Source organism: Cucumis melo, chromosome 11 (assembly GCF_025177605.1).
Source record: "Cucumis melo cultivar AY chromosome 11, USDA_Cmelo_AY_1.0, whole genome shotgun sequence".
In the NCBI taxonomy this organism is placed as follows: Eukaryota; Viridiplantae; Streptophyta; class Magnoliopsida; order Cucurbitales; family Cucurbitaceae; genus Cucumis; species Cucumis melo.
The window spans coordinates 8,046,304-8,068,838 of record NC_066867.1 but is presented as its reverse complement, the minus strand read 5'-3'; the positions used below and the strand labels follow the sequence as shown (position 1 = coordinate 8,068,838).

The window sequence follows — 22,535 nt, the reverse complement described above, 5'->3', positions numbered from 1 at the left end:
GTAGTAAGCACATTAAAGGAAGAAAAACTTATGATTTGGAGTCAGATCTAGAGTCGTCGGCGGCAGATTTCGCATGGTGAGCGGCAAATCTGGAGTCGTGACTGTAGATCTTTCCTAGCTGGTGGAGCTTAGGGCAGCTTCATGTGGGCGGTAGATCTCGCGTGGTGGAGCTTCGGCTATGCGGCAGTGAAGGTTGGAGCTGGGCAGTCAAGAGAGGTTTGGAAAACTTATGGGGAAGGAGATGAAGAAAGGTTCCAATCATGGGTATGGAGAGAGAAAGGGAAGAAAAAATGAGGGAAAAAAGAGGGAAAAGATTTTTTGAGAAAAAAGAAAAAGAAAAATATTTAAAAATAGGTAATTCTAGACATTTAACAAATGTCTAGCAAATAAACTAGACCTCAGCTTTTAACTTATCAAGTATTGAATTTTTTTTTGAAGAATGATGCATTTTCTCGATTTTTGTTATTCTTGACATTTTTTCATTTTACTTGATATTTGTTATGAGAACCGTCAAGTCTTTCTAAATTGCAAGCGTCAAATAATGTTGTTTTTGTAGTAATGTCAAATAACCTTATTTTAAGTGATCCAAAATAGAAAATCAAATATTTTTTTACTACTAATTTTTAGTTAAATTTACAGATCAAATATGCTATATAGTTTCATATATGTTTAAAACCGTTGCATAAATTATGTCCTTTTTGATTAAAATCTATCGTAGAGATTGCAAATCATACATCTTATTTTAAATAATTAATTTTAAAATTTTAAAATTTTGATTGAGATATTTTCTGAAGTAGTTTATATTTACATAGTTCTTAATATAATTGTTTCATATGGAAAATTAATTTAAGATATTTTTTTCTTAATTGGATTACATTTTTCTTGACAAATATTTTGGTAATATTTAACTTTTATACGTTAAGATTATACTCTATTATCTTTTATCTTCCAAATCTGAGAATAAATATTTATTGTCATCTTAAATTTTAGGAGTTTTTTTTTTCAAAAATAAAAAAGAATACAAACTATTTACATTCTATAAAAAACTACTAAAAGATAAAATTTATTATACTTGTTTTTTTATAAAGTGTAAATTTTTTGTCGATTATATTTTTCTATATTTTTTAAAATCTCGCTTTATTTTATTTGTCATTTGTTTGGCTTATATTGAAACTCATTTGATTGTTGAATATTTAAATTACTCTCAAGTTATGTATGATAGTTTATGACTTTCTAATAACCCAATTTTGATTTAATGCACCTGAAGTTGCATAAATCACTTGGTGCTCATTCTTGTTTTTCTTGGCACGCAAATATTTTAAATTAATAAATGCTTATAAACTAATAAGCATATACCAAACATTATTTGCTCTTGCATTAACAATTTGAGAGAGTAAGTATAACGCCCCAGAATTTGGAATTCGAATCTATGACATACCCCTACATCTCTTGCGACTTGGCAACATCTTCCTTACTTGTCTTAAATGCTTATTAGAGTGAAAGTTCTCCTCACAAAAGCATGCTTTATCCTCATTCACATGTATCTTAGAAAAATTTCCAAGAGGTCACCCAACATAGAATTGGTCCAAGCTAAGCACACTTAACTGTTGAGTTCCTATGATCGAGCCACCTAAAAGGAAGATCACCTTGTTGGTTTAGGTATAGTAACTTTCTAATTCTTGTAAATCTTTCTTAACGCTTTTCATGTCCTCAGGATCCCTTTCATTCAAATGTGATATTAGTTTATTCATGTCTCCCTTCTAAACTCGAGTGATATAGTAAGTTTGAAATATTGTATTAGATATTTATCCTTTGAGATTGAATAAAATATATAAGCATATGTTTTTATGTTCTTTCAAGTGAATGATGCATTATTTAGTAATTGAGATCGAAATTATGTTAATAGATGAAGAAGTAATTGAGGTCGACTTTATTTGTATCTTTTGAAGAGATCCTAAAGATCTAACTGTGGGTATGATGGTCTATCCACATGTCGTTGTCGTTCGAGCAATCGTGAGGAGGCGAGGTCGAAAACAAATATTTTTTATAAAATTTATTTATATTTCTGGAGTAAAAATAAAATTATTTTTTTAATTCTAGTTTAATTTAATTTTAATTACTTATCCTTCAGGAATTGGTCTTCATTCGCAACAACAATCATGTGTTGTACGGAATGCTCCTACTCTTCCTTTCTCGTCGTATGAAATGCACATGTTGTGATGGATGGAGCATTACACAGTTTTTAGTTGGCTTCAAGGTCTATAAAAGCAAATGTCTCCCTCTTATTTACACAACACAACTCTCTCATCTTCCCTTCTTTACAAAGCTTCCTCCCCTTTTCCATTTAAATTTTACGACATTTATTTATTTTCCAACAATATAATGTTTTCGAAAAGGTTTATGTTCTTCGATAAGTTTTCACAAGTTGATTGTATATTTTTTTGGTGGTTTTATCTTGAAGACGTCGTGGTATTTTCAAAGTTGCTTGCATAATTGAGGGTAGAGTCGTGAAACGTTTTAAAGAGAGCGAGCTCTGCCACTCAACCAATTAACAAGTTTTTGTTTTGTAGAGTTCTAATTTTATGGTCCAATTAAGGTTTCCAATTGTTGACATTTAGTGATTCTAGCGACGTCAATTTTAAGATGTTTCCATCTGCTCTAATGGCTACAACCCACTCTAACGTTATGTCTTCTGAACTCAACCAAGCATTCTGTTTTGAAGGGGACACTTTCAAAAGATGGAGACGAAAGAAGCCTTTCTTTTTTTCTGTCAATAAGGTTGTTGATTCTTGTACCACGGAGAAAGTTATGGTTCTAGAGAAAAATCTCACCAACGAACAAATCATGGTGGCTGTCGACTGGGAAGAAAAAGATTTCTTATACAAAAAAATTATATTAAATGGTTTGACTAATTGGCTCTATAATGAATACAACACAATGAAGACAACAAAACTGGTTTGGGATGCCCTAAAGAAAATTATGAAACTTAGGAGGTTGGACAAAAAAAAAGACGTTGTCAACCATTAGATTTCAAATGACGGACGAAAAATCAATGGAGGTTTAGTCCCATGAACTTGAAAAAATAGCCCACAAAATTATCAGCGAAGGTATATGACTCTTGAGTAAAAATAAAAATAATTTTCATTTTCATTTTATTTTATTTTACCTACCATTCACAAACTGGTCTTCACGGGAAAGAACTGCCACATGTTGTATGGAATGCTCCTCTGTTCTCGTCCTACAAAATGGACGTTTTATGATGGATCGAGCATTACATAGTTTTCAATTGGGTTCGAAGATCTATAAAAGGAGTTCTCTCCCTTTCATTACACAACACAACACTTCTGTCTTTCCTTCTCTGCAAAGCTTCCTTCCTTTCTCCATTTATGTGCGATATTTATTTATTTTCGAGCAATATGACATTTTCGAAAAGGTGTTCTATCCGCCATCGACATGTTTTCATGTAAAGCTGGTCATATATTCTATGGCTATTTTATCCTAGGGATGTTGTGGTATTTTCAAAACTACATGCAGAACTGATGGAAGATTTGTGAAACATCTTAAAGAGAGCGAGCTCCTAACCAATTAACAACTTTTTGTTTTGCAGAGTTCTAATTTTTACGGTCATAGTTGTTTCCAATTGTTCACATTCGGCGATCCTAGCGTAGTAAAAGGTATTTTATTACTTTTATAGATGATTATTGTTCTGACTTCATTTTTATTTACTTGCTGAAAAATAAGAGTGATATTTTAGATGCTTTCAAATCTTTTGTATGTGAAGTACAAAATTAGCATGATAGTGTAAGACACCTATCACAAACTGCTTTTGTGATCATAACTTTGTATGTGAAGTACAAAATTACAAAATTAATTGCTACTTTGTTGAGACGAAGTTGGCAAGAGAAAGCTTTATGGACCAGATTTAGTCTAGGCAACGACAGGAAACCTAAAGGTGGTCAAGGAGAACTTGAAAATAGCTCGTGATAGGTAAAACAGCTACGCAAACAATTACCATAGAGCACGAGAATTTGAAGTGGGAGAAAGAGTTTTCCTGAAACTACCACCCTAGAAGGTGATAATCAGATTTAGGAGGAAGACAAAACTAAGTCTATGATACATAGCACCATATGAGATCTCAACACGATTAGGACCAGTAGCATATAAATTAAGAATGCCCAAAAAGTTGTCTCAAATTCATAACGTCTTCCATGTATCCATGTTGAGGAAGTATGTGCTTGGTCCCTCAGATATCTTTCAAGATTATTCCCTGGAAGTGCAAGGAAATTTGGCCTATGAAGAAAGGCCTTCACGCGTGTTGGATACGAAAGAACAAGTATTGAGAACAAAAACGATTCCCATGGTTAAAATTTTATGGATCAATCACGGTGTTGAAGAAGCCACCTAAAAGAGTGAAGAGCTAATGAAGACAAGGTATCCACAACTATTTCCATGAGACTTACCAAATTTCGAGGACAAAATTCCAATAAGGAGTAGTAGTTGTGAGACCCTAATAACAAAGACAGCTTGACGTGATGACACTCTACGCGACGAAGGCCTATGCGATAAGGAGTACTGTGGGATAAAAAAGGAAGGGGGACTGTGTAAGGGCCCTTGTTGCAATGTCAACCTACTTCCCTAGAAGGAAATGATGTCATTGCCTACGTGAGGGAGTCGGTAATTGATTTGACTTTATCGCACCAAATTTGAATTTGAGATAAGAATATGGAAGAGACATGTTGTATTTTAGTATTGTACCACTCCTTCCATCGACAAAATATTGAGCATGTGCCCTAGTTTATTATATTCATATGTTTATTGTACTCATATGTATTGTTCTCTCTTATGGTTAAATTCAAACATTTTCATCCCACTAGGAATTTTAGTCCAAGTGGGAGTTTTGTTGGAATTTATGTCCTAAAACTCGTGGTTTTTAATCATATTCTATTCAATAAACTCGTTATTGAGAAATTGAATACTATTATCTTAAATCCAATAAACTAAGATCCCAAGGCTATTTTAAGAAAACTTGAACAGTCTATAGTCTATAGTATATAAATAAAGGTTGGGCGCCTTATTTAGAGATACTATGGATGATCCTGAATCATTCATGTAAAGACATGAAAGTGGAGGCATCCAATGAAAAAGGTTTACATAAGACAGAACCATGAAATAGTCACTTTTACGTTATAACGTCGTTTACTGTTTAAAATTGACTATCTTGATTATTGATTACCTAGGTAACTTAATCTTAATCCTAAGCTAACAGTGAACTCTTGTTCACATGAGATTATCTTTAGATCTGCATAGGTAAGATCGGTGGGTAGTTGGGAACATAGGTTGCAAGACGGAATTCACTCTTACCCGCTTTAGGATTAATAGATAGTTGTTCCCTTAAGAACTGAATCCAAGTCTTGTACAATGGGGCCTCGCCCTCTCATTGGCCCGAGAGGGATTCGGTTTATAGGTTGTACCTTAAAACCAATTGTTCATTAGTGGATTAATGGGACTTAAGGAGAAAGATGTAGTCTTGGGGGTAAAACGATACTTTTCGACGTAGCCAATCTTACGAACAACCTGAGAAGGATTAACTTACTGATCATCGTTATATCAAATGAACTCTAATATATCTATAGTGAGGGGAGTGCAACTACGGGACTTTAGTAGAATGACACCGTTAGTTAACAAATGTTGATTAGCTCGGTATAAAAGAGTTTAGCCTATTAATCTCGGATCGTTGGAACCCATGATCTATAAGTCCATTGGGTTTTTATGCTAGCTCATATGGAACAAACTTAGAAAAGTATGATGGAATGAGTCAAATTGCTTGAAACAGGAGAGAAGAGAGAAACCGACAAGTATATGTGGTATAGCCATCAGTGTTAAATTACTAATAGAGCTTTATGCTTAAATAGGATATAAATATTAAAGATATGAATTTGGATTCATACTTGGAAACTTGAAAAAGATGGAAATAGTCAAAGTTGTAAAAAATATAAATGTTGACTTTTGACTTTTGAAAACTCAAACTTTGACGAGCATTATATTCAAATGTAATTTGAATCTTGAGAAATTAAATGCGGATTCATGCTTGGAAGGTCAAAATTAGTCAAGACGGACAAAATTGTAAAAAGTCAAAATGTTGACTTTTTGGTTTGAAAAGTCAAAGTTTGACTTTGACCAAATGACAATTTTACCCTTTGACCAAAGTTAGTGGGAAAATCCAACATTTTGTTCGATAAACCCACTAACTATAGTGGACTAGATGTTAGCAAACTATGAAGACATTAAGCCCACTAATGGTTAATGGGTTATGTGTTGTTGGCCCATGTATTTGCTTGCACATGCAATGTTGCATGTAAAGTCTCTACAAATTGGACTCTTAGGGTCTCAAGTAAAGGGGTTAGTTATTTTTCTAAAGAAAAAAAGTTGGGCTGTTGTTTTTAAAACCTAAAACCCCATTTTTTTTTCATATTTTTGTTTCCATCTTTTTCCTCGCTCTCCCAGTTTCTTTCATCCAACGGGTTCCACAACCCGGTTCTAAGTCCAGAGGATAGTAGGTCAACCCTAGTGGTGGTTCAAGTATCAATCAAAGCTTCGAACGTAAGTTTTTTCTAAGAAGACTAATTTTAACCTTATTTCGGTTTATGGTTATTTTGTTAATTAATTGCAATTAGAGTAGAATTTCGGTCTTTCTTCCGCCCTGCTCATTTAATCTCTATCACAAAAGTAATCATTCCAACATGGAAAACCTCACTAGAAAGGCCAAAAGAGGAATTTCTGATCATATTGTATTGTTTTCACCCTAAGCTTCTTAACAGAAAGGTTAAACGATTTTCAAGGTGCTCACAGATCCAAAACACGACGCACCGGTCAAGATTGCAAGAAAATACAAGGAAACTTCTGAATAAAAAAACTAGGTGGAGGAGCTAACAAATCGAGATAGTGAGTGGTTCCTCTTGCTAAATGCTTCCCGATTTCTGAAATGTGTTTAAAACCTTATATGTGCCATAAAACATATAATTTTTTTCGTATAACTCTCGACTCTTAAAATGTATTTGTCTATTGTGAAAACAAAAGAAGTATTTTTAGTAGAAGGGGTGTTTTAAAAACATTTTCTGAGTCTTGTATTGCATGTTGGAAACGTCACTATTAGACTTATCATTAGAAATAATAATTTCTAAAGAATGCACAAAAAATTTTATAGTGGAAATAAGATGGTCCTTTTACCTAATGCAACTTACACCTTATCCTTGTTGTGTACCGTAACTTTGAAGCCAACTATGTAACTCCTAAACTTTTCAATCGTAAGTATTATTGCAAGCAGCTCCTTCTCAATCGTTGTGAAATTCTCTCGAGCTTTATTGAGAGTCTTGTTTACGTAGTAGATGAGATGGATCACTTTGTCTTTCTTTTGACCCAACATAGCCTCTACTGCTACATTACTCGAGTCACACATTAATTTAAAGGGTTGTGACCAATCCGACGTGATGAGGATAGGCGCTGAGGTCAATGCATATTTCAAGGTCTTAAACGCATGGTTACATTTTTCATCAAAACATATAGTAGGTTACTGAGAGGCTTACCGATTTGGGAGAATCCTCTGATAAATCTTCTACAGAATCTTGCATGTTCCAAAAATCTCCTCAAAGACTTCACGTCTGAAGGTAGTGGCAATTTGGTCAGCACATATATCTTTGTAGGGTTCACTTCTAATCCCACATAAGAGATCTTGTGCTCAAGCACAATTCCCACCCTGACCATGAAGTGACAGTTCTCCTAATTCAGAACGAGACATGTCTCTTCACATTTCTCCAAAACCTCCTATAAACTGTTTAGAAATTCGTCAAAGGTGTCCCCGAATACAGAGAAATCATCTATAAAAATCTCTACTGACCTCTCTAGGAAGTCTGAGAGGATAGCAATCATTCACCTCTAGAATGTCTCAAGCACATTGTATAAGCCAAAAGGCATCTGGTGAAATGCAAATGTGCCATATGGATAAGTAAACGTTGTTTTGTGCTAGTCTTTAGGTGCAAATTATAATCTGGTTATAACAAGAATAACTATCCAGAAAGTAGTAATATTCTTTACCTACAAGCCGGTCCAACATCTGGTCAATGAAAGACAGGGAAAAGTGATCTTTTTTAGTGGTCGCATTCAACTTGCGATAATCCATACAAATCCTCTACCCCGTGACTATTCATGTTGGGATCAATTCATTATTTTCATTTTTTACGACAGTCATCCTGCTGGCACTAGGCTCACTAATTCACTTTATATGATTGGATATGTTACCCCAATGTCGAGCCATTTGATAATTTCTTTCGTTACAACTTCTTTCATCGTGGGGTTCAATCACCTCTGAAACTAAATGGTGCCCTTGCGACCTTCTTCTTGCTTGATTTTATTCATTCAATAGAATGAGCGTTTATGGCATTTTAGAATTTTTGCTAAGGTCCATCATATTGTCGTTTGTGGCGTTTTAGCATTTTCAATAACACCTCTTCTTCAGCAGCATTCAAGTGGGTGGAGATGATGACGGTACATGTGTCATTCTCCCAAAATATGCATATTTCAGGTGGTTTGGTAGTGGTTTGTGCTCTAGTTCTGGTGGTTCTTTAATGGATGGCTTTGTCTTATGTTTGCCTTTGGTTTGCAGATCCAAAGACTCGAACTTCCGTGTTCAAGTTATGGCATTGACTTCTTTAATTTCATATTTGGGATCTTCTTCTTTAAAGAATTCTTCACTGCTGAACAATTCAAAGAAATGACCTTCTCCCTCTAATAGTCCCAACCCAGGAACTCTTTTATATTGCAACTCGCAACATCATCAGGGAACTTCATTGCGTTAGCCACATTAAATGTAATTTTTTCGTCATTAAAAAGCATTGTAAGTTCCCCTTGGTGGACATGTATGAGGGCACGACCAGTTGATTGGAATGGCCGCCCTAAAATGATAGGTACCTTCCGATTAGCTTCATAGTCCAGACTGACAAAGTTTGTGAGAAGTAAAAATTTGTCCACCTTAACCAAAACATCTTCAATCTCGTCCTTAGGTTTGAAAGTGGACCTACGAACAAATTGGACTCTCGTATGAGTTGGTTGCAGCTCCCTTGTCTTCAACTTCTTAAATATATAGAAAGAGGCATCAAATTAATGCTTGCTCCCAAGTCACATAGAGCACGACCTAGATCGATCCTGCCAATTGAGCAAGGTAGCGTGAAGCTTTCAGGGTCTGCCATCTTCTCTGGTACCTCATTTGTGAAGACATCGCTTGTTGCCTATGTTAAGGCTACGGTTTCATATTCATTAATCTTTCTCTTTTTCGTCAAAATGTCTTTTAGAAATGTGACGTAGGAAGGCATTTGCTCTAATGCAACAACAAACGGGTTGTTGGTGTGCAACTGCTTCAAAACTTAGAAAATTGTTGGTCGTCATTCTTCTTCTTTAGAAATAAGGGAGGCGATAAGGGGTTGAAGCTCGTCGCGTTGTTAGACGCCCCGTCTTGTTGTTCTTCATCGTGTGCTCTCCACTTCCTTGTTTGGAATGTTTTTATTCTTTAAGGAAGGAGTGGTATTAGTTAAACAGAAATTTAAAGAGGAAGAATATTACTTGAGCTGCCTATCTCAACAATAGGAGTACAACTGGAATTTCTACGTTCAGATTCAGGATTGTAGATGGTAATGTTCCTTCCACTTTTAGGTGTTACCACTTGACACTTCTCTTTATCAGACCCTCCCCCTCGTCTGATTAGGCATTTCTATGTTGCTCAAGAGGGATCCCTTGGGTCTTCTGAAGAAGTCGCTGGCGAGTTACCCTAGTTGCAATTCCAGATTCTTTATGGACAAGGCTTGACTCTACATGGGAAGAAGAGCATCATTCCTCTGCATGTGTTCACGAAGAAGGGCCTCCATTGATTGTGAAGAAGAGGAGGAAGAAGAAGATGTAGGATTGTTTTTGTGGTGGTGGCGTTGGGCTGACTGATGTGACCTCCTATTATAGTGTCTTTGGCGATAGCTAGGTGCTTTGCCTCTATAATTTCATTGGACACCTTATTGCTGCTAAGTGGTTTGCTCTAGACCCCCCCCCCCCCAGCTTAAATGTGGATTGTCTCTCTATCCTACGTAATACGTATTGGAGTAGGGTTCACTAATAACGAAAGCGACAATTTCAATTTAATAGGCATGATTCAATGTTCTAGGGGGATCCGCACCCCACGCATTCCATTTCTTTCACCTGTTGCACCGCTTGAACGGAGCTCCTTACAGTATTAACTTTCGATTATGTCGTTAATTGAAGGAGCTTGATCATTTTGGTGACTTGGCCTTGTAGCGCCACCATAGTACTTGTATCTATTCCATCTTCTATTCTTTCTCTATTTTCTCTGGTTACCTGGTTGTCATTTTGTGATTCAAAGTCGTCGTCTCTCTATTCTTAGCTATTGCTGATCATAGCGTCCAACATATTCTTGATCTGGTTGTGGGTGCTTTTCAACATCCTTTCAGTAAACACAGCTTCAGCAAACTGTTGTGTGTTGTCACTTAGCCCAAAGTAGAATTTCTCCATCAAAACATATTCAGGGAGGCAGTGGTGTAGGCATCTCTTGATCATCCTCTTAAACCTTTGGTATGCCGTAATCAAGTTTTCTCTATCTCACTGTTGGAAGGTCATCAAGTTCTGCCTTCTTCTCGCATTATCAATAGGTGGAAAAAGCGTTTCATAAACTTTTCAATCAAGTTATCCCAAGTTGTAACCTCCTCTTCTTCTAGGGAGATTGCCCATTGCTTTTTTCGTCGCATAATGTTAGTGAAAATAACATGAAACGCAACTCATCTTACGATATTCCCGACAAGGTGAACGAAGCGCAAATAGAATAAAAATTTCTGATGTGCTCATGAGAGTCTTCGCGCAAATGTGTCTCAAACTATCCAGCATTCTCGATCATTTGGAGCATGACTAGTTTAATTTCAAACCATGCGTTTTAGCAAAATACTAGCTATGTGATACCCGGATTGAAATCATATAGGTTTAGCGAGGCATATGATCTGATGAGATAGACTAAATTATGAGCCAAATAGGCGAGATTTTGCTCTGATGCATTATGACTGGTAGGGTTATTATTGTTCTGATTATCCATGTTTATGCAATTTAACCTCTACCTTTGTTTGTGGTTCCTCCGAAATGTTCACTCTATCTCAGGGTCAAGTTGGAATTCAAGTTGTTCACTGTCACTCATAAACTTGTTCACGTGCTTTTTATTTAAAGATCGTGATTCAGCTGAAATTGAACTTCAGCACAATTTTTGCGCACAATTAAGCTAAATAGGGAAAACATTAAATTCCTTGATAATGGTGTCAAAAACTTGCTTGTTTTTATGTATATGTTTGCAAAGTTGTTGTGGATCTAGCAATATGAGCTCTAATTGCGCGACTATAAGGCGACTATACAGGGTTATGTGTTAAAGGTGCATTCCTATCCATATGCTGCTAATTTGCTAAAGATAAACAATGTCGTGCAAGTTTTCCTCTCTATCCTCCAAGTGTACTCGAATAGGGGTTTCATGGTAAGTCCAGGGTTGAACACAGGGAATTTAAGATCCTAATTCACCTATTATGCTACTAAATCATGCGTTATGATCGATAAGATATAAAAATATGGACAGTATAATTTCCATTCTACTCTTTACACTACAATGCTTTAGGTGGTGCAAAATGATATGGCGAGATGAGGGAAGATGAATAAATAACTCATTGTAGGCATGGTAATGAAGGAATAGCTAATTATTTAAATGTGATAACGTGTGCTCAATGATTCAAGACGATACAAAGCATACTTTAACTCTGAATTAAGGCAAGCTGCCTCTCGATGCCTTTGTCATACTTGCTCACCTTTTGGGATTCAAAAATACAAAGTTAAGCATGATTTATATCTAATAGTTTTATAAATATTCCAAGTTGTTTTTCCTTGATTAAGGCAAGCAACCTCTCGGTGCTTCTACCACACACATTATCATTTCTTCCACATATGTAAAGGATGGTTAGGTATGTGTTCTCATTTGTCAAATGAGTACAATCAAACCCATTGTTCTTCTTTTGAATATACGATGTTCTTGACATCCACACTTAACTCAGCAGAGTTTAAAATATAAATATTATCATTCTCTAAGCATTGAAACAAACTTTATCACTACAAGTTGATTAAGCATATCAAAGAAAGGAAGAAGCAAGAATACAGAAGAATGAAATAAAAAGTGTAATGTATTGAACAAAATAAAGTTAGAACTTTCGACCATAGAGTACATTATACAACATAATACAATATAGAAATAAAATGGAAGGACGAAGAAAGAGCTATGCCTCAGAGTATGATTTTGTTAATGAGAGGAAAATGGAGGGCGGAAGAACTCTCTTTCTTTTATTCTGGGCTCTCACCTAGAAACTCAGGGAAAGGGAGGATGGACGATATGTCAGCTTTCTTTTGGCCAAAATTGTGCACACCTGTCCTGAAGTGAGAGGCACTATTTATAAGTGAGAGTTGATGTTGAGAAGAGGCCGCGCACCATTAATGTTCTGAAAAGCTGCAGAGATGTTGCAGATTGTCCTCTTGTCCTTTTTCAGATTTTTGCGCCAACCAATTTTGTCTGCTCATGCTCTAAACGCCTAGCTTACTTCTTTGTTGAACACCTTGGTTAGACACGTCTTCTCATCAAGACGTTATATCACCAGGCTTCACTTTTTTTGCCTAGAAATCCTACGAAATTAGCATAAAAACCTAGTAAAATAGGGATAAGGTTCTTTCATGTTACGTTATTCACAAGTTAGCCAAATTGCATACTTTTTTCCTTTATTTTCTTCTATTTTTATGCACTTTGACCTTATTATTTTATATAAAAGACTACAATAACTTGTACTTCTACAAGTTATCAAACGGCTCAGAAATCTCGTGGAGAAGGGATCGACAGCAACAAGACCGACATCGTCGTTGGCGGCATACGACGGAGGAAGACGAAGGACAATGCACACGCTTGAAACAGACAAATATCTTACGATGCAGACGCTTGATGAAAAATGATGGGCTTCACGACAGAGCTTTCCAACGACTGTGCGTGGATGGTGGACACTCTAAGACGATCGTTAAAGGTAGAGGGGATTAACCAAAGAGTCAGGCGGCGTATGGCTAAGGTATAAAGAGGAAGAAGGAGAAGGTGCGAATGAGAGACATCATACACATTGAAGAAGAAACTAATATATTAATAATAATTATTATTATAATAATAATATTTTATATTAATATTAATATTATAATTTTCCTTTTGTTTTTCTTTTTCTTTTTGCTTTTTTCTTATAATAAAATCTCTCTTTTTCTCACCAACACCAACAATAAATCATATCCAAAAAAAAAATTAAATCTTAATAAAATAAGACAATTAGGTTTGAAAAATACCTCAAATTTTAGGGCGTTACAAAAGGAATTTTTCATGAATTCTCAGCTCTTTTGACTCCTCAGCAAAATGGGAGTTGTTGAAAGAAAGAATCATACATTGAAAGAAATGGATTATATCTTGTTGCATGCTATCCCATTGTACTTTTCGACCGATACATTAAATACTGCTTTCCACATTCATAATCATATTCAGCTCCGACGTAGTACCTTGTATACAAACTATCAGTTATGGGAAGAACGTAAGCCAAATGTTAAATATTTTCATGTTTTTGGTAGTTTGTGTTATATTCTTTATGACAGAGAATTTCATCAAAAGTGGGATTCTACATCAGATGGAGGTATCTTTCTTAAATATTCTACAAGTATTAGAGCCTTTCGGGTGTTTAATAAGCGCACCAAAACTATTTTATAGTCCATAAATGTGGTTATCCATTACATTGTGACAAGATTGTGAGGTTAAATGATGATGATAATCAAGTGTTTCCTCCTATTAGTTCCTCTTCTGTTATTATTGTAAGACCAGATAATTCTCTCTCGGGGAATAATTCAAGGGTTGCATCTATTAACTCAAATGGCAGCAATAAAGACACTGGTTTGATTGATCTACCTGATATTGAAATTCTTGCCCCTTCTGCTCATGTTCAGAGAATCATCCATCTAGCAGTATTATAGAAAAAATAAGTAGTGGAATCACGACTCGTAAAAAGAAACGTCGTGATTATGCAAAAATGATTACAAATGTTTGTTTCATATCTCAGATTGAACCTGCAAATGTTACTAAAAATTTGAAGGATGATCAGTGGATTGTAGCCATGCAAGAAAATTTACTTCAATTCTAACGAAATCGTGTTTAGGAGTTGATTCCAAAACTAGTTCATTCCAACATTATAGGCACCAAGTAGATTTTAAAAAATAAGATTGATGAGAAGGGTTGTGTTACCAGGAACAAAGCTCGTCTTGTTGCGCAAGGGTATGCATAGATTGAAGGTGTGGATTTTGGCAAAACTTTCACTCCTGTTGCTCATCTTGAAGATATATGTCTGCAGCTTAGATTAACATGTATCATAAAGTAAAATTGTATTAAATGGATGTCAAAAAGTGCATTCTTGAATGGTTATTTAAATGAAGAAGTATGTGTTGCTCAGCCTAAAGGTTTTGTGGATCTTATGAATTCTGATTGTGTGTATAAACTTCATGAAGCTTTATACGGTCTTAAATAGGCTTCTCAGGCTTGGTATAAATGGTTAACGGAATTCCTCTCAAAACAAGGGTAAAGTTGCGAGTGTACCAATAAAACTATTATCATTAAAAATGAGGGAAATGATTTCTTGGTTGCTCAAGTATATGTTGATGATATTATTTTTTGTGGCTTTCCTCTAGCCTTGGTAACAAGGTTTTTCGAGCAAATGAAATCTTAATATGAAAGGAGTATAATGGGAAAGCTAACTTTCTTCTTGGGATTTCAGATTCATCAATGCAAGTCTAGAAGTTTTCTCTCTTATAAAAAATATGCTCGAAATATGATAAAGAAGTTTGGTATGAAAAAGTTTCAAAGGAAGTCAAAGCGAACACTTGTAGCTTTTCATCTCAAAGTTTCAAAGGATGATTCTAGTGATAAAGTTGATGAAAGGTTGTAAGATTTTGTGATGCTGATTGGCTAGGTGCTTCATTTGATACAACCTCTGTGGTAGTAAGATTTTGTGATGTTGATTGGCTGGGTGCTTTGAAGATCGGAAGTACTGTACATCCGGTGGTTGTTTTCTGGGCAACAATCTAATAACTTGGTTTAGCAAGAAATGGAATTGTATTTCTCTTTCAATCGCAGAAGCAGAGTATATTATAGTTGTAGTTGTTGTACTCAATTATTATGGATGTAACAAATGTCGTCTGAATATGATATTCATCAAGAGTCTATGATTCGATATTATGATAATATGAGTGCAATTAACATATCAAAGAATCTTGTGCAACATAATGGAACAAAGCACATTGACATCTGTTACCAATTTATATGTGAACTGGGTGAGACTAATGTGATTTCTCTTAAGCATGTTCGTAGCTCTATGCAATTTGCTAACATTCTAACAAAACCCTTGGAGGTCACGGTGTTTGAAAGTCTTCATGTTGGGCTTGGTGTTTGTCAATTTGGTTCATAACAATTATAGTGTTATATGTGTGGGTTTTTCCCAGGAATTATCTTTTCTATTTGGTATTTTATTCTGTCCCTCGACCCATTAGGCAAAAATTTTATTTTGATTTCATATCAATGGTATTTAATTTTTCCTCTTCATCTTCTTCAAATTGTGCTTTTAGGAGTTGTGTTTTCGTCTTTTCTCTTGCTTCGTCTTCTGTACATTTAGTCGTATTTAGGTTCTTCAGTTGTTATGGTGGTGTCTACTCGTAAAGTCCATCGCTCTGCATTTTCTACTTCTCCAATGACGTATCCATCCTTTTTTTATCTTCTTCCTACTTGTTCTAAGAATTTGATGATGATTTCTACTCGAAATAATCTTAACCGTCTTCATCGACCGAGGGATATTCATGAATCTTCTTTGCAATATTTCAAGGTTGTTTCACCATAATCTTCTTTAACTATGAATGAATTTGTTGGATTAAGGTCATTACTATTTTACCAATTGATTTCAATGTACTTCAAATTTGTTAGATTTAGGTCATTTGAGTTTACTATGCTATTCTTTAAATTTTTTTAAGCTAATTGATTTAAATTTGTTAGATTTAGGGTTTAATTTGATTGTTATTAATTTTTTTTGTTTACTGTTTATTAAATATATTGCATGTTTGAAATTAATTGATTAGAGTTGTGAAAGACAAAATAATTTGTTAGGTCTGATATTTATTTCACAAACTGCATACCACACTTTGTATTTATTTCCCAAACCTATATTATTTCTGAATCTGTATATTATTTCCAATATATTATTTTATATTATTTACAATATATTATTTCATATTATTTTCAATATATTATTTTATATTATTTCCAATATATTTTTTTATATTATTTACAATATATTATTTTCAATATTTTATTTCCGATATATTATTTTCAATATTTTACTTCCAATATATTATTTTCAATATTTTATTTTCAATATATTATTTTATATTATTTCCAATATATTATTTTATATTATTTTCAATATATTATTTATATTATTTCCAATATATTATTTTATATTATTTTTAATATATTATTTTATATTATTTTCAATATATTATTTTATATTATTTCCAATATATTATTTTATATTATTTACAATATATTATTTTATATTGTTTTCAATATATTTATTCTCAACCTATATATTATTTTCAATATATTATTTCTCAACCAATATATTTTTCCAATATATTATTTCCCAACCCTGTACATTATTTCCAATCTGTATTATCTGTTAAATGTATTGTTTGCTGTATTATTTATCAAATCATTTGCCAACTGTTTTATATGTCTACCTGTATTTGTCATATTTCACATTGTTTTGCTAATATTATTATTATTATTATTTATTAATTTTTATAATTGTAAAATGTATGAAAAATTCATTTGTTTTTTTTTTTTTTTTTGTCATATGGATATAAAATTTTGAGACGAAAAAGAAGCGATGTTCATTTATGGATTTTATGATTTAAATTTCCTAAATACATGAAATTTCTCATTTTGAAAAATTAATTAATAAATTGTTTATAAAAAATATATCAACAATTTTATATTTTAGAATGAGACTGAATAGTGTTTTTTTTTTTAATTTATTAATTCTTTAGATACATGAAATGAACCACTAAACGTCTATGATGGAGATCAAAATATTAAAGTTTGATATTTTACTATTCTTGAGGTGAATAAAACAAATAATCTTTTGAAACAAAAAAAAAAATCATTATTCTAATGGCTCTCATGCCACCCATCTAATTATCAATTCATGTTCATCTTTTTTCTTAGATGTGAATTGATAACCATGAGACAGTTTTAAAAAATCAAATAAAAAACCTTGTTTTGTGAATCTCTGTAATTTAGTTAAAAAGACAAATTTTGGTAACCTTTTTTATGGGTGTGGTAGGGTGTTAACACCTTCCTTACACACAACTGATTTGTTGGAATTTATGTCCTAAAATTTGTACTTTGTTACTTAATTCAATTAATTTTATTATTGAATGCTACAATCATAAAACCAATAAATTTAAGGTCCCGATGCTATTTTAATGAGTTTTTCAGATACACTTGAACTTTATGTAGAGACATAAACATGGATTAAGTTCAAGTTAATAACCCAAATAGTTTATAGTGTATGAATAAGTTTGGGCACCTTATTCTGGAAAAACACTATGGATGCGGCCCGCTCCGTAGTTAGTACAAATGATTTAATCCTGAATCGTTCATGTAGAGACATGGGAGTGGAGGCGTCCTATGTAAATGGTTTGCATAAGACTGGAACCACGAAATAGTCACTTTTAGTTATAACACCGTAAACTATAAACTGACTATTTCATTTATGATGACGTAGGTAACTTGATCTTAATCCTAAGCTAACTATGAACTTCTGTTCATTCGGTAGTATCCTTAGATTTTCATAGGTGAGGGCAACTCAACATCGCTGGCCCAATAAGCCTCTCATTTTAGGGGTAAGACCGAGTGGAAAGTTAGGGACATAGGGTACAAGATGGAATTCTCTCCTACCCACTTCTGGAATAGTAGATAGGCTGTTCCCTTAAGAACTGAATCCAAGTCTTGAACAAGGGACTTTACCTTCTCATTAGCCCGAGAAGGATTCTGGTTTAAAGGTTGGACCTTAAACCAATTGTTCAATAGTGAATCAGTGGGTCTTAAGGAGAAAGATGTAATCTCGGGGGTAAAACGGTATTTTGACTCAGCCAAAATTACGAACAACCTGTGAAGGATCGACTTACCCATTATGGTTATATCATGTAGACAGAAATATATCTATAGTGAAGGGAGTGCAACTAAGAGTCTATAGTGGAATGACTCTTTAGTTAACGAATGTTGATTAAGCTTGGTCTAAAAGAGTTTAGCCAGTTAATCTCGAATCGTTGGAGCCCATGATCTATAGGTCCATTAGGTTCCCCTACTAGCTCATATGGATTCAACTAAGAACAAGTATGTTGAAGTAATTCGAATTGTTCGAATAAAGATAAGAGACAGAAATCGACAAATATATAAGATATAAGTCGATAGAAATAAACTTTAAGTTTTGTGTTTAAATATGATTTAAAAAAATATGAATATAGATTCATATTTAAAAACTTGAAAAGTTTAGAAACGGTCAAAGTTGTAAAAGTCAACATGTTGACTTTTAACTTTGAACTTTGACCGGATTTATATTCAAATATGATTTGAATTTTAGAGAAATGAATACGGATTCATACTCAGGAGGTTAGAATTAGTCAAGACGGAAAAATTAGTAAAAAGTCAAAAAAGTTGACTTTTGACTAAGAAAAGTCAAAGTTTGACTTTGACTTAATTGGTCAAATGACCAAAATGTCCCTTTGATAATTACTTTATTAATTAACGGTTAATGAGAAATGTGGCAGATTATTGTGAATTTGAAGCCACTAATTTCATTAAAGAGTTAATGAATTGATTAGGTGTTGATAATATATTAAATAATTTACATGCAATTTGCATGTAAATTTCATATAAAACTTCTTATTACCGAATGAGAAAATGATGACGTTTTCTTTGGAAAAGAACACCTAAGCAATACATCACTTCCCATCTCTCTTTAATTTTTACTTCATATAATCGAGTCCCACAACTTCGTTCTTGGTCCTGAGCATAGTAGGTCTACTTGGTGGTTGTCCTTGCTCGTGATTTTCAGGTGTAGAAGAAGCTTTGGATTGAAGAAGAAGCCCAGAACTATAAAAGGTAAGTTCTTCGTTTACCTTTTTGGCTCTTCGCTTAGGACCATCGCTTAGCATGTGCATGTTAGCTTCTAAATCGTTTAGATGCATATAGAGTAAAGCATGATCTATATCTTCCGCTGCTGCATGTCTCTAGTGTTTTTCCATGATGACTTCCAAACCGTAACTCTGAATTTACGTAGACCAATGTGTTTTTTGTGACCAATCACACCTTAATATAGTTGGTGGTGACTCAGAATCTACTATTTATTAAGATTAAATAATCGAGGATGTTGGTCGCTCCACGTCACGACAGAGGTAAGAAGGCAATAGGTATTTAATTTGTTTGAGAGTTTCTTTCATTTATTTATACTTTTTGTTTGGAATTAAATTTGCATATAAAAACAACTAGTTTTAATTCTTATTACAAATTCTCTTGATATTCCCTATTTATTATTTTATGTTTTCTTTTTTCTACTAACCACTTTCCTTTCAAAATTCATCAATTCAACTCCAATTTTCACAAAAAATCTTTCTAAATTTTATTTAGTCAGAACTCTTCCCTCTCTATTTTGTCATTTTCTCCCAAAAACTCTAGCAATCTTATGTACTCTTCTCTCTCCATTCTGCCATTTTTCTCACAAAAACTCCAGCAATCTTTTTTAATCCAATGGAAAGGTAATCTTCTAAGAGGTAAGAGGGCAATGAGTATTAAATTTTTTTTAGAGTTTCTTCCTTTTTTTTCTAAATTTTTGTTTGCGAATTAAATTTGCATCTAAAAAACTTGTTTTGATTCTTGTTACAAATTCTCTTGATATTCCCTACATATTCTTTTATGTTTTCCTTTTTCTACTAACCCCATTCCTTTCAAGCTTTGGTTTCAAGAATTTTTATTAGCAATCATTCTCTTGGGTCTGACATCCCAACATGCCACCAATCTATGGTAAAAAGTAAGAGTAATTTTTTTTTTTAAAGTAAGAGTAATTTTTTTTTTTTTTAAGTTAAATTGGTGAGTTCCTTATACTTTTTGTTGGTTCTTGGCTTGCAACTAGTATATTACATCTTCCAATTAGTAAAAAAATTTAAATTTTCCTTACTTAGATGATTTCTTTTACATTTTCAAACTTGTGCTAATCTATGAAGTATCATGCTATGTAAGTTTCGTTATCATCTAATTTTAACATTTATGAATAGTGATAGACTAAATTAAAAATTATACAAGGATAAGATACAAAACTATGACTTCTCAATGTAAGCCATTAAAGATTTGTTTATGTGTTGTATGTCAATGATGATGTTTTCTTGTGCTATGGTTTCCAGGGAAAAACAAGGATTATTTGGATCAATGTATTGTCTACTTGATTTTTTGGGTTGAATTTGATAGAAGGGGAACTACAAGAAATCTTTGATAACAACACTTCCCAATCCTCATGGTAAGAAAGTTTTGAAACTTAATTATTTTTGCAACTGCATTTTATATATTATTTGGATTTTTGGAGTCACATTCTAATGTAAATTTTTAGAGTATTTGTTATTTGTTACATTTTCGTTGTTTTCTCATAACATTGGTTGCAACTTTTGTTCTTGGAATAACTTTGATAATGATGTTAACTTCATTTATTAGAAGCCTTTGTGGAGGGTAATCAAGATATGGGGGTGGGGATTTAGTAAGCATGCTTTATGTTTTGCAACCATAACTTAACTATTTTGTCTGAGGAATCATGTCGACATGTACTTAGGAATGTTGCTTTGATTATCCTACAGTGGTAGCCATTGAAAAGCTATTTTGTGCAATCCACTTAGACATATGTTTTAGGAATCGTGTTGACATGTATTTAGGAACTTGATACTTTGTTACGTTGACTATCCTGTAGTTATGGCAGTCATTGAAAAGTTATTTTGTTTGATATGCTTAGACATATGTTATAGGAATCATGTTGTTTTGTAATGGCTTTGGAGGAGGGGGGCCTAAGGGTAAATTTACGCTAAATTTCAACTTGATGCAAACTAGAACATTGTTTGGAATCTAAAGATTGAATTGAAACTTACATTTTCAACATTTATATACTATGCTTATGTTTATGCCTATGTAGTCGGTGTTTTTTATTTTTATATCTTTTGCGTTCCTTATAGGTCTTTTATTAAAAACCTTGATTGTATGAACTTTAGGTGCTTATTTTGAAAAGTTTATTAGTCTGCTTATTAAGAAGGTGATTTCTATTTGGCATGTACTTAATGTTTATGCTTATGCATTTGCAAATAGTTGAAGAATCCATGGACTATGGTATCAATCAAGTTCATTTATGCGTCAATTTGATTAGATTAGGTCACACATACATGTAACATTACAGTTAATTTATTTTTTGGATTATTATAAAAACTTTACCGAAAATGTAATTTATATTTTTTATTATCGATATAAATATCTTTCCAAACATATTTGGGTAATGTTGAAATTTAGTATTTAATTTTTTTGAAAGAAGAAATATATGACAGAAAAATATGTGTTGCGAAAATGAAGAATAACGACATCAAACATGTGTCGACATATAAGCCTTTATTAAATAGAAACAGAGTCGTCAAAGCCTTCATTAAATAGATAACGATGACACATTTAAATTGTCAATATAACAGTATTAATGACAATATATTCTTGTCGAATGATAGGTTAGGTGACACATTTAAAGTGTCAATGTAAGGGTATTAATGACAATATATTCGTGTCAAGGTATACATAACAATTACACATTTAAAGCGTCAATATAAGGTTATTAATGACAATAAATTCGTATCGAGTAATAGATAACAATGGCACATTTAAAGCGTTAATCTAAGAGTAATGAAAATATATTAGTGTCAAGATATAGATAACGGTGACACATGATTTGCGTCAATATAAGTGTATTGATGACAATATATTGGTGTCGAGTTATAGATAACGGTGACATATTTATTGCGTCAAGGTAAAGGTATTAATGACACAATTTTGGTGTCATCTAAGCATATTTAATGACACATTTTTCAAAGTGTCGTTAAATAGTCTTTCTTGACAGTGGCTTCAATGACGCAAAAATTGTGTCGTTGAAAGTCTTTATGATGCAAAACTTGCGTCGTTAAAACCTAAATTTTTAGTAGTGGGTAAAAGGTGGTTCTACTAAGGCCAGCAGACACAAACTTCCTTCTAATTTGCTTGCTATTATTATAAATGGTAT

The 22,535-nt window shown here is 33.3% G+C and overlaps 1 protein-coding gene across 1 annotated transcript in view; it reads left to right on the top strand.

The window, feature by feature from the left end:
• The window catches only part of LOC127143904 (xanthine dehydrogenase 1-like), a 35,147-nt gene extending 20,865 nt beyond the window's left edge, over positions 1-14,282 (top strand). Inside the window, exons 5-6 of the mRNA XM_051079195.1 lie at positions 13,891-14,106; positions 14,202-14,282. Of these exons, the coding sequence (XP_050935152.1) occupies positions 13,891-14,106; positions 14,202-14,282 (297 nt within the window). The remainder of the gene's footprint in view (positions 1-13,890; positions 14,107-14,201) is intronic.
• The last annotated feature ends 8,253 nt before the right edge of the window (positions 14,283-22,535 follow it).